The 13,893-nt window shown below is 38.5% G+C and overlaps 2 protein-coding genes across 2 annotated transcripts in view; one reads left to right on the forward strand and one right to left on the reverse strand.

The window, feature by feature from the left end:
- The window catches only part of plcd1b (phospholipase C, delta 1b), a 39,367-nt gene extending 31,469 nt beyond the window's left edge, over nucleotides 1-7,898 (reverse strand). Inside the window, exon 1 of the mRNA XM_056235578.1 lies at nucleotides 7,837-7,898. The gene's annotated coding sequence lies outside the window, so the exon portion shown is untranslated. The remainder of the gene's footprint in view (nucleotides 1-7,836) is intronic.
- Nucleotides 1,861-11,044, forward strand: inhbab (inhibin subunit beta Ab). The gene is made up of 2 exons (XM_056235579.1): nucleotides 1,861-2,905; nucleotides 9,696-11,044. The coding sequence occupies exons 1-2, from the start codon at nucleotides 2,497-2,499 to the stop codon at nucleotides 10,496-10,498; spliced, it is 1,212 nt and encodes a 403-aa protein (XP_056091554.1). The 5' UTR covers nucleotides 1,861-2,496; the 3' UTR covers nucleotides 10,499-11,044.
- Nucleotides 11,045-13,893: the final 2,849 nt, after the last annotated feature.

Here is a 13,893-nt window from a genome sequence, read left to right on the forward strand (position 1 = left end):
CGAGGGATCCCGCCTACCATCAGTACCACAGCGTCACTCAGCGAGGCCTGACTAATACAGAAGTGTAGTAGTGGGTGAGGACTATCCTGCCAAAACTCACACACACACCAACTCCTTACATCCTCTTACATCATCAGACTCATAGTTATGACACCATACCATAACACGAGCATGAATACTACAGCAAAGAGCCATTTTTAACAACTTTCGGAGAATAGTTGTCATATTTGTCTTATGAATTCCAGATGAGGAAAGAACAAAAAAGGCCTCTGGGTTTGATTAAAGTTATCGAAGGAATGATATACGCATTTGTAAAATGATATAGAAGTAGAAACACGTGAGAATGCACAGATGATGAAGCCTGTCTTACTCATTCCCAGAGTCCCTCTATGTGTCATCTATAGAGAGAGGAGGCATGGCAGGCAGTAGGATGTGTGATGACACCACCTTATGGGAACCTTCAGAAATAGCAAACTCACCACACACGCTGCCCAGGCGAACATGTGGCAATGCTAAGAATAAGTGTTTAAGAGTTGAGAAGGATCTGTTGGAGTGTTGTGTTCCTTTCTAAGTGTTAACAAGACCAGGAATAGATATTTGGTTTTTGGTTGAACTCTCTCTTTAAAGGGATAGTTCACCCAAAAATGAAAATTATGTCATCATTTACTCACACCCTCAATTTGTTCCAAACCTGTGTGAATTTCTTTTTTTCTGCTGAACACAAAGGAAGATATTTTGAAGAATGTCAGTATAACAAAACAGTTGTGGTGGGGCACGATTGACTTTCATAGTATGGGAAAACTGTTTGGTTACACACATTCTTTAAAATATCTTCCTTTGTGAGAGTAATGAGAGACAGATTTCACAATATCACTGTTTTTATTGTATTTTTGATCAAATAAATCGGTGAGCATAAGATACTTCTTTCAAAAACATTTTAGACATTTTTACCAACTGCAAACTTTGAATGATAGTGTATGTGTGGTTCATAAGGTTGCCATTGCTCACCTGACTTTGACTTTCACCTACAGCCATCATGATTGAGTTTTTTTAAAAGTGAAGCTCAGGAGGGAGAGAGTTGTTCTCTGAGTAATGTTTGTTCACATGTAGGAGCCAAGGAATGAAAGGTGAGATGCGCTCCAGCTCAAGCAGACACATGTATGGACCAGCGTGCATCTGTCTGACATACACACATCGTGGTCGACTAACAGCCCTCATTGGTCTCTGGAGGCGCGAGGTCTGAACTCCACAAACATCTGGAGAAACGCTGCGGTATGTCTGTTCTGCAGTCATGAACATTCCTGTGCTAAATCACCTTCTGGGTTTTTTCTCTTAATTGTTCTGGGGGTTTTTTGTTGCCTAGTTTACTGTATTGTGGGATAACTGCTTAAGATCATTTTAAATGATAGAGAATGCACGTGTTACAACCACAAGAGGGAGTCGAGTGATGTCACTGCCATGCATCACTATGATGTTATAGAATAATAAAATAATAATAGTATAAATAATAATAAGATTTTAATAAAATAAAAAAAGATTGATGTAGGATTCTAGGTTTATTTACATTGGCAGCAATGTGTTTATAGAAATTCTTAATTCTTATAAATGTTAGTCCTGACTGAATGATTTATTAAATATAACAGTTTTGCCATTTTCAATGCTCAATTGATGTAGAAGAAGAGCCTCATTACCTTCCCATGTCTTTTTCTATGAAAAGTGAGTCCGTATGCTGTGTGTGCGCCTAACTGAGCATGAATGAGTCGCTCGGTGTGTTTACACGTATGTTATGCACACAGATAGCCATGATAATCACGTTGAACCCTCGACTTTTCCCTCCTCATGACATTATTCCACACAGTTAGCCAGCCTGCACAACAGGTGCCGACGGATTGATGGCTGGAGAGATGAATGATTGGTGGAAAAAAGAGAGAGAGAGCAACTTAGATTCTCCGGAGGAAAAAAAAAAATGGTACATGTTACTGGAGGAGTCACTGAAGAGAGTGAACGAGAGGGAGGGAGGGAGATGAAAAAGTCAGTGAGTCAGTAGTGAGAAAGATTGTAATAAAGTGAGAGGGAGGGATGAAGAGGAGGAAGGTATAATTACAGAGAGAGAAAGAGAGAGGGGACAAACACTGAGAAGCCAGAGAGGGAGAGAGTGCTGAAGAAAGAGTCAGAGAACTGTCTAACCCTGCCCACTTTCCACTCAACCATTCAACTCCGGCACGGGCAGCAGTGCATCGTCAGGTTTCTCCAGAGCTCAGCTGCACGGACACCGACCCGGAGCTCATCAACCTGCAGGACGAGCCCAGAGAGAGCACCAGCAGCGCTTCCTTCAGCCCTCTTCAACTTTTAATCACCATGACCGCTCCATTCAGATAAGGATTATTTTGGACTGGCTCCCACTTTCCGTATCGATTTGACAAACAAGCCAGCCCAGTGACTGATCTTGGCAGCGGAGCAGAACAGGACCGAGCTGCGTGTCTGCCGTCACTCAGGATGTCCTCTCTCACGCTCGTGACTGGGGTGCTGCTGCTCTCCGGCTGTTTGTCAGGGGGCTGCTCGCCCACGCCGGCCGAGAGCGGCTCTCAAGGTGCGGGGCAGCAAGATGATCCCGTGACCCCCTGCCCGTCCTGCGCTCTAGCCCAGAGGCAGAAGGACCCGGAGGAGCAGACCGACATGGTGGAGGCGGTCAAGAGGCACATCCTCAACATGCTGCATCTGAACACCCGGCCCAATGTCACACACCCGGTGCCCCGCGCCGCCTTGCTCAACGCCATCCGCAAGCTACACGTGGGACGGGTGGGTGAGGATGGCACGGTGGAGATAGAGGAAGACGGAGGAGGGTTGGGGGAACGAGAGCAACCTGAGGAGCAGCCCTTTGAGATCATCACCTTTGCGGAGCCAGGTGAGGGATGCTTCAGTGCCTTGTGAGGATATGTGATGACATGTTAATGTGGTGCTAAGTGATTAACTCTCACCTGTTGGGCTAGACAGTGGAGAAACTGTGACATGCAATGAATTGCTGTGATTTAAAACCTTGGGAACACAAATTTAATTAATATATACCTGTCAAAAGTTTAGAAACATTAACATTTTTAATGTTTTTGAAGGAAGTCTCTTATGCTCACCATTTATTTGATCAAAATACAGTAAAAACAGTAATATTGTGAAGTATTATTACAAATTAAAATAATTGTTTTCAATTTTAATACATTTTACACTGTAATTTATTCCTGTGATGGTAAAGCTGAATTTTCAGCATCATTACTCCAGTCTTCAGAGTCACATGATCCAGAAATCATTCTAATATGCTGATTTGCTGCTCAAGAAACATTTCTTATTATAACTATCAATTTTCAAAAGAGTTTTTGCTGCTTAACATTTTTGTGGAAACAATGATACCATTGAAACATTTCTAATAAGATTTTTTTTTTAAAGACTTTTTTTCATCAAGGATGCATATTGATAATACCACGTGACAGTGAAACCGTTTATAATGTTAGAAAAGATTTAAATTTAATAAATGCTTGAATACATTTTATAAATGTAAAAAAAAGCTATTCATTGATCTTTCTATTCACCAAAGAATCCTGAACCATCACCATTTACACAAGAATATTAAGCAGCACAACTGTTTTCTACAGAGCCCCACACATGACATGCAAGAAAAAGTAAATTGTGTGCACAATTTACTAATTTGTTCCCTCGATTTATAAATCATGCACACGATATAGCAAATCAAGGGAACAAAATAGTAAATTCGAGGGAACGAATTAGTAAATCATGTGCAGGATTTAGCCTACTCTTTATTTTTTAATTCTGAAAAATGGATCATGGTTTCCACTAAAATATTAAGCAGCACAACTGTTTTCAACATTGATAATAATACGAAATGTTTCTTATGCATCCAATCAGGATATTAGAATGATTTCTGAAGGATCATGTGACTGATAAGACTGGAGTAATTATGCTGAAAATACAGCTTTGCCATCACAGAATGAATGAATTTTTTTAAACATATTTAATTTGTAATAATATTTCACAATATTACTGTTTTTACTTTATTTTTGATCAAATAAATGCAGCCTTGGAGAGCATAAGAAATGCTTTTTTTCGTGATACCTAATGCATTTACTAGTTCGAAACTGAACCTGTTGTAAGGTATAACCCAAACATTGAATATAATTGAATTCAAATTGATCTGTTAAGCATTATATAATGTTTAATATTGCATTAATGAGTGTTATTATAAAGTCGGACTGTTTTATCTAAATCCACGCCTCCATTATGAGGTGAAATGGATAAAAAGTATGATTTTTTTGGTAATTTTCAGTTTTGAATTGTTCAAGTTTCACATAATTCACACTCAAGACTGTCCATTTGCGGGTTTCCATTTTTAAGATTACAGTATTATATGATGTAGAGTGGATGTCACCACAAATGGCTCCATTCAGACTACTGTTTTAAAGGAGTGCTTTTAAAAAGCACTCAGGTAGGTGTTAGCAGAGATCTGCAGGAGTGAGAGTCATCTTAAGGGGAACACATGCGCTGCAGCTGTGGAGTATTCACACTCTGACTGTGCGCTCTCTGTGCCGTGCTACTGAAATGAAATGAGGAAATGATGCCCCTATTAACAGCTATTCAATGTAGCCACTTAAACATCTTCAGTTCTGTCAAGCAAAAGGACACAGAAGAGACAGCGATTTAGTATCAGAATTAACGCTTTATCTTGCTATGCATCCAAACTATGTCAAGTATTCACTTAAAGTCTACTTAAAGGGATAGTCTACCGAAAATGTAAATTCTGTCATCATTTGCTCACCCTAATGTTGTTCTAAACCTGTATGACTTTGTTGTCTGCACAGGACAAAAAATATTTTGAAGAATGTTACCGAGGTCCAGTGTTGTTTGGATCCCAAATGTTCTTCAAAAGTCTTTTTGTGTTAGAATGACATGAGAGCAGAATTTTCATTATTGGTGAACTGTGCCTTTCACACTCATGTGGAGGTCTTTTTCACACAGTATCACTCATTGTAAATGTCATGCAGCTCATATTAAATCTAATGTTGAGCTTTTTGTCTCTAAAATATGTGTCTGCTGACCTGATGATATGCTATTCATGTTGTGTCGTTCGTCTAATGATAGAGTAGCCAATAGACAGCCATTCATTTTTTACGAGTGTTTGGGAAACACAAAACAAAAATGGCACAAACAATGCTCTTCCTTATTAAATACGCTTTTGGAGCCGTATTTAACAAACACTACGTCCTAGTTGGTTCAATAGACTAAGTCTGGGATGGGAAGATCCACAATTACATTCCATTTTTAATTGGTTCCTCATGACTTATTTATAACAATGTCACTGATCCACAAATCAGCATGAAGCTGCTGTAAAAAAAAGCTAACAACATTTGTCTGAATGGGGTACGGAAGCGGGTGGTTTAAGCGGCCCAATCTCATGGCATCAGGGTTTTGTTTTATTGCAAAAACAATATAGCAGTGTTTCTAAAGATAACAAGGCTGACCTATCTTTAGACCAGCACCAGCCATGATGTGGATTGGCGGTCCCATCTGATTCTTATATACAGATTGACCACCAACAGTCCTGCACAGGCTTAATGGGACGATGTCCGCAGCTCTTTAATTGCAGCTATCATCATTTAGGGCAAGGAGCCAGCAAACATTTGACGGCACTGTCTATTGCGCCCATTTGCTTACATAAACGTGCATAATGCCTTGATGCTATAAATAGACCTTTTGAATGAACCTAAGATTAAAAAAGGCCCCTTAGAGCCTTAATGAGATTGCAGGGGTGTTAATGATGCTCCGGGGAGTGGGGGAGAGGAATGGGGTGGTTCGATCCAATACAAAACCCACAGGGCTGTTAGCTGGCCATAATTGCTCCATTCATCAAAATATGGGGCCCAGTAATTACTCTGGGCTGCTCTGTTGGTGTGTGGAATGGTCGGGGTCTCTTTGAAAGTATCTTCATGAAACGGAGAGATTGGATGAGTCTGAGAAACAGGGACTCATCAAAAGTTTGAAATGCAAGAAAAAAAAACATTATAAAGTTTAACCAAAAATGAAAATTCAGTCATTTACTCACCCTCATGTTGTTCCAAACTTGTATGACATTATTTTCTTTGTGGTACACAAAATAAGATATCTTTATAGTTATCGTCCTTGTTGTGAACAGGCCTTAAATGGTGTTTTTTGGGTGAACTATCCCTTTACTGACATTTCAGTGCCAGGTATTCTGAAAAGGATCAATGGTTATAGCAGTTGTGATTCACTCACAAAGGTCTGAAGGTATAAGAGCAAGACTGACACACTGAAGGAATTCACGTTAATAATTGTGTTCTTCACACATATGGATGATCTGGATCTCGGAAAGTTTTGCTGATCTGGTGTGGTTAGCTTGGCTTGTTGCCTCTCTCTGAGCAGCTTCCTGAAACTGCTTAGTAGTTGACAGTGCATTTCAGCAGGTCTTAAAGTTTCTTGAGGTTTACTCTGAGGGATGTTTCTTAACTATTTATTTCCTGTTCTGACCCCTGTGTCAACCCTGTCTCCTGATAATTCATACCTGAGGCTTCATTATTAGAGGACAGATAGGTGATATCTTTGTGTGTTTTACAGGACAAAGCAGTGCAAGACTGTATTATTGGTAAATGCAAGATAACACTTGGTTATGTGAAGAATATGTTTTGTGCTGCGGTCATCAGGTGATTGTTGTAGTGATCAGGGACTGTGATATTCTGGTACAACAATATATCCAACTACAGAGAGGCTTCTTGTTAACACCAGTTTTGGGTGGATGCTGTTTTTTATCTAACACAAAAGCAATTGACTTTGAGTCTATTTCTAAAGTAATTCAATGATCTGACTGACATCAATTTTGAATAGTCTGACGCTGTCCTTTTAAACCGTCTATTCATCAAAGAAATTCTGAAAAATATATTATGGTTTCCACTAAAATATTAAGCAGCACAACTGTTTTCGACATTGATAATAATAAAAGATGTTTCTTCAAATCAGCATATTAGAGTGATTTCGGAACGATCATGTGACTCGATGCGCATCAATGATGCTGAAAACCGAGGAATAATTTACTATTTAAAATACTTAGTTTTAAATAGTTTTTTTAAGAAAAGAAAACAAAATAATTTGTGAAAGTTTGGTCTGTTTGTAGCAGGACATATGTGCATTCATCTAAACAGTCTCTTATTTCTTTATTTTTTCTCTATCATTTTATATGATTCTATTTTCATCCTTCACACAAATGTCAAACTCAATGCAATATCTAATTCTATATTTTTAAACTGCTTCAGTTTGACAGGAAGTAGGTGACTCTGTTTTTCATCTGTAGTGTCTGATGCTTTCAGTTTAATAATTTAGGTATTAACAGGTATCTGGTTTAGTGTTGATAAAGGCAAAAGAAAAAGTAAAGCAAAAGTAAAAGGCGGCTTTTTTAGTCCAGATATTATCAGAAAGTGTTTACTGAGAGATCTCAAGTCTTTTGGCAGTGTTTAATTTATTTAAAGACCCACTGCATGAATGTAACTAAGTAAACAATCTTTTCTTTGATACTCTACATGCTCAACTACGCTAATTGAGCCAAAAGCAGATTATACCCAAATGATTTAAATGCAACTCTGATATTTTCAAAACAATCTTGTCCTTGATATTTTAGTGCACAGACACAACTATAGCAAACTTTCAACATATAAAACAGATAAAGAATAGAGACAATATGATAAGTGTCCAAATAAGAGGAATAAATCAGTGTGAGTTACGTGACAGAGGGCACAGTTGACCTTTGCCCCAAATCTGCAGTACCACTGACATGCTTCTGAATTGTCCTCCTCACCCAGACCCTGTCACCCCAGAGACACGTGGCGTTTTTTTAAACCTACAAGAAAGACAACACAACTACAGTGAAAGACTGGCTCAGGAAACAAATGACAGTGGCAAAAGAGCAGTTGCCTTTTAATATGGAAAGGGAGGCCAACTCTTTATACTTGGTCACACACTGCGGCTCTTGTTCGAGTTAAGAGGTGTTCTGATAAGAGATCAGGCTGGATAACGACACGCAGAGAGAGAAAGAGCGAGAGAGACACATTCATCTGCAAATAAAAACGAGTCCTGTGCTGTTTCTTTCTCAGAAAACATCTGCAGTATTTCTACAATGTTTATGGGAAAACATTGTTCATTCCCATTAACCTGCAATTAATGAGCTGTATTCTAGATTTTTCATTACTTGCCAGAATTTCCAACAACTCTCAAAGCAGAATTAAAAAGGTGTTCCAACTGATAAAGTAACCGGTTAAATGGGAGCATAACGGAAACTTCAAACAGATTCACATTTGTATGGTGGCACTGCATTGTTCACTGATCTGTTTGACAACTTAATCCAGAGTAAGGGAATATTGGCTTTCATTTCAGTTTAAAGGTGAAACACCATTTGTTCCCAACAACTCGCCCTAAACTCATGCCATTGGTTGAGTCGACAAAGATCTTTTGAAAGCGCCACAGAGCCTCAGTGTTTATATTTGAGGGGATGAATCAACGGTTATGGTTGTATCTGCATATCAAATTGGAATAGGACAAAGTATTTACCCATCCAAACTACACACTTCAAGCTTTAAAAATAGTTCTTCCTGTTATGTGTTAAGTCCATTCAGTGTTTCGTGGGAGTTTTCTGACAATGTGAGATACAATGAAGAGAACAGACAGTCCAGTAAAGTTACTCAGAGAGCTTTCATGAGCTTTAAATAGTCATTCATCCAGGCAGATTTTCTTAATAGCATGGCAATCACAGCACAAATGAATAAGGGCCTGCTCTCGTGTTCAAAAGCAGCTAGATGAAAGGTGTTGAAAAGGCGAATTAAAAACACAGAGCTCATGGCGCGAGATGCTGGAGAAAAAAACAGCGAGACTCATCACAATGGTCAAAGACTTCAGTCTAGCACATGTATACATAGACAAACAATAAAAAAATGGTCTAGACTTATGTGAAATGACTGAATTGACCCTTCTTTAGTTTCATAGCTCACTATTATATAGTGTCATGTGAGATGACAGAGTAATGGTAAACCTGCCACTGTATTGGTCTAGATAGATATCTCAGTGTCACATTGACAAGCATTATAAAAGATTGAGTTCTAGAAAAGGTGTTTTCGAAGCTACGCTAACGATCCTTTATATCAGATCACAGGATTTTTTGAATGTGGACATGTTGACTAAACAGTTGAATTAATAGCTGTCCTGTTGAGGAGGGGTTGGCAGAGAGTCATTTAAGAGAGTCTGTAATCTTGAGTCTGTAAATCAGCAGTGGTTACTGATGCTGAGCTGGCATTTAGCAGACAGTCATGTGCACGTTATAGGGAAGGCCCTTGTCATAACATACATGCTTTATGTACACAAATGGAGTGCCAGGATTTTAGGAGCAGGAAATGTTTTAAATGGACCGAGTCTAGGTGTTGACGAAGGACTGCAGATGGTGGAGATTACATATCCTTTCTCACAGAAAGACAGAAACAATTTAGTACAGCAGGCATTATGTACTCTGATTCTGTTAAGCAGTATCTCATCTGGTGGCTCAAACAGAGAGTGTCATTAATAAACTGATCAAGTTTTACAGCATAATAAACCATGTATACAAAACTAACCAATTGCCTCATGCCTTTCATTCACAGGAGATGCCTCTGACATCATGATATTTGACATTTCTAAGGAGGGCAACACTCTGTCCGTGGTGGAGCAGGCCAATGTGTGGCTGTTTCTTAAGGTTGCCAAAGGCAGCAGAGGGAAGGCGAAGGTGTCCCTTCAGCTCCTGCAGCATGGCAAAGTCGATCCAGGCTCTACCAACGGACCCCAGGAACTGGTGGTTTCCGAGAAGACTGTGGACACACGACGCAGCGGCTGGCACACGCTACCCGTGCCCCGCATGGTCCAGACTCTGCTGGACGGGGACAGCAGTTTGCTCAGTCTCCGTGTCTCCTGTCCATTGTGTGCCGAAGCTGGTGCCGTGCCCATCCTGGTGCCTGCAGAGGGGAACAAGGGCAAGGAGAGAGAACAATCTCACCGACCCTTCCTCATGGTCGTGCTCAAGCCAGCCGAGGAGCACCAGCACCGGCGCAGCAAGCGCGGCTTGGAGTGCGACGGCAAAATCCGCATCTGCTGTAAACGGCAGTTCTACGTCAACTTTAAGGACATCGGGTGGAGCGACTGGATCATCGCTCCGTCTGGATATCACGCTAACTACTGCGAGGGGGACTGTCCCAGCCATGTGGCCAGCATCACAGGCTCTGCCCTCTCCTTCCATTCCACCGTCATCAATCACTATCGGATGCGCGGGTACAGCCCCTTTACCAACATCAAGTCGTGCTGCGTGCCTACGCGCCTACGGGCCATGTCCATGCTCTACTACAACGAGGAGCAGAAGATCATTAAGAAAGACATCCAGAACATGATAGTGGAGGAGTGTGGCTGCTCATAAAATGCCATGAACTCCCAACAAACACTCAAATGTTGGTACAAAGCACATATCAGAGGATTGGCGATCTGTGTTCACCCACAAACTTCTGAGCTGCCAACTCGGGCAATCTATTTGTTTGCAGACCATTCTAATAGGACTAATTATTGGAGCGGTCTTCGTGGCACTTTCACATAAAAATGAAGGAGGAGAATAAAGCATAATATATTTTTTTTAATGAAGAGAGACAGAGACTGAGAGGGAACGGGTGCATAGGTCAAAAGTGTCAGCCCTGATTCTCTGCACTGCAATAAAGAGACTTATTTTGAAGTGTGGAATTGTATATTCTGAGAAGCTGAAAAAACATGCAACTCTATGCAAGTCAAGTATTATTACTGGATGTTCTTCTTTTTTTATCATTATTTGTCTTGTTAGCTTTTGTTTATTGTTTTTATTGTCATCCCTTTTCTCACACACACACACACACACACACACACACACACACACACACACACACACACACACACACACACACACACACACACACACACACACACACACACACACAAAAAAACCTTTTTTTTTTAGTTCATATTTAAAGAAGTAGTTGTTTTTATTTCATTCTTCTTATGAGAAATACTTGAACAAAAATTAGTTTGACCAGTTGCTGGAGCCAAACTACATTATTATTATTATTATTACTAATCACTTTATTATATTATTATTATATATTATTTTTCCACCTAAACATTCTGAATGTTGATGAAAAGTAATGTAAATTTGCACTAAGCCAACATTCGTAACACGTGATCCCCAGAGCAATGGGCCGCATTCCAGTTGCCATATTAGAGTCTAGAACTATATAACTTACACATAATAAACCAAAGACCATACACATCCTATTCTCAGAGCAAATCAACTAAATGCCCAGCTCTGTGAATTTATTTAAATTAGGAACAACAGTGTATGGCCAACATAAAGAACCATTAACTCAATATAGCACATAAAATAACTTTTTTGTTTGCTCTTTTTTTCCTGAAACAGCCTCAATGTTAAAATACTTTTTACTCTGTGTTTCGACAGTGTTTGTCTCTACCAATGTATAACAAAGGTTTTAGATTCTGACCTGAAGCCTAGCCTTCGAACGTTGTTCTCGACAGAAATATTCAGTAAAGAGAGAGATAGAAACAATGTCCTGGCAATGGCAATCTACTTTGTCAGGTTCAAAGTACAAGACACTAAAGGAACTTGATCTGTTTTATGTAGAATTATGCAACATATGGTGATATGTTGAACAAATCAAAATATGTGCTTGTCATGTTTTATATCTAATTTATTTTGCAGCGTATTCTTTGCTTCACTATTAAAGCTGAATTGTACAACTTCACCTTTTTGGTTTAAGTCAACAGTGTGTGTTTACCAGGCCAGATAATAACCATTATTTCAACACTAAATGCAAGCTACTTTTGCTCTCACTAAACGGAGTCTAATAATATATATATATATATATATCAATTTACAATTTGTCACTTAACCTTAAATAACATTGCAGCCAAACCATATGCTGTGCAAACTAGTGTATTCTCCTCAAGGGCTGTTTTCAGTCAATTTTAGTCATGTAGAAGCTGTCTAATGGGAGGTTGCATTGTAAGGAATCAGAGAAACAACTTAAACTTGCTTGCTTTATATGATATTTCCTGATTTTTTCAGAAAATGCTTATTGCTAACTTTTAACTTACAGTTAACAAAGTTACACATAACTGCACACAGCCGCACATGTTGGGAAAAAGTCCACTTTCACAAAACAGTGCTGTGTGCTTTAACAGCGTAACAGAGTTGAAAAAGACAAATATTGTATTTCTCTTTTTTTGCAATGAAATGCTTGAGAAGAAACAAATACTGTATTGTCAGAATATGCTTAAACCATTTTAGAAAAAAACAAATAGTATATAACTTATATAATATGTATAACATAAATACTGAAATAGTTTTATTTTAAAGTCTTATTTGTGATTATATTAAATAATGTGATTAAGTGTAATTTTGATTGAATCCACATGGCTCAGATTTGAAGCTATATACTTTTCCGTTTAAATTTGGGGTAGGTAAGACTTTTTAAATGTTTTTGAAAGGTCTCATCATGCTCACCAAGGCTGCATTTATTTGATAAATAATACTACAAATTGTGAAACATTGTTACAATTTAAAAAAAAAACTGTATTCTATTTGAATATATTTTAAAATGTCATTTATTTATGTGCTGGAAAAAGCTTAATTTTCAGGATCCTTACTTCAGCATAGTCTTCAGTGTCACATTATCCTTCATCATTCCAATATGCTGATTTGGTGCTCAAGAACCTTTTTTTATCATTATCAATGTTGAGAACAGTTGTGCTGCTGATTAATATTTTTGTGGACACTGTGATAATTTGTTTTTCAGGATTCTTTGGTGAATAGAAAGCATTTATTTGAAATTGAAATATTTTGTAACATTACATGCAATGTCTTTACTGTCACTTTTGATCAATTTAATACATTTGCTGATAAAATAATTAATTTCTTCTTTTAAAAAAATCTGAAACCAAACTTCTGAATAGTAAGTCACAAACCAATATGTATTATAAGTATGTGGTTTTCCATTTAACATAGTCAAAGCATAAAAGGTATATGCACTTACAGAGGGACTTTGTCAGCACACTGGCTTGCTGTGTCAGGATAAGAGATGTGACCCAGGGGTAGAAAGGTAATTACTGCTATCATCACTCAGCAAATAAAACCCCCACAGGTCCTGTGAAAACGAGCCTCTCTCAGAGGAGGACATAATCTCTTCCCCATAAACCCTTCATGCCATTTAGAGCACAGCAACACAACACATAATTTGAAATAAATCTCTCGCCATAGAAACACACAAAGAGATGTTCAGAGATCATATGCAAACCAATCATATCTCTTTGCATCCTTTACTGTGACAAGTACTTTCAATTTATGCCTTTAAAAATCCAATAAGAAATATAGGTCAAGGTCAGTTCTCTATCGAATTAGGCTTCTAAAACTTGTACAGAGACGTTCTCTTGATCATATTGACGTTTGAGGTTTGAGGGTGTTTACATGAATTTTTAATTGTCTGCCTATATACACAAACAATACATGCTTTGAAAGTGCGTGTGTAGTATTGTTGGTGGCTTATCTAATGCCTTTATAGTGCCGTAAAAGGCAATCACATCTTTGTTTGGTCTATTTGTGTTGATATTCTAAGGCAACATTCATCAGGAATCATAAAACGGGATAATGAACCAAAACAAACACAGAGTTCAAGTTAATTTCCTTGTGGTGGTAGTGCCTTCCGCACAAATATAACATGCAATGTTGAATTAAATTATTTTAAAATTATTTAATAATTTGTGTGTAATAATCTATAA

This window comes from Rhinichthys klamathensis, unplaced genomic scaffold (assembly GCF_029890125.1).
Source record: "Rhinichthys klamathensis goyatoka isolate OS25496 unplaced genomic scaffold, OSU_Roscu_1.1 h1tg000422l_1, whole genome shotgun sequence".
Lineage (NCBI taxonomy): Eukaryota > Metazoa > Chordata > Actinopteri > Cypriniformes > Leuciscidae > Rhinichthys > Rhinichthys klamathensis.

Bases quoted from the DNA above. Each gene is read 5' to 3' on its own strand.
- inhbab (XM_056235579.1), top strand. From the start codon at position 2,497: ATGTCCTCTCTCACGCTCGTGACTGGGGTGCTGCTGCTCTCCGGCTGT. The intron at 2,906-9,695 runs GTGAGGGATGCT...TTTCATTCACAG, and splicing joins CATCACCTTTGCGGAGCCAG to GAGATGCCTCTGACATCATG.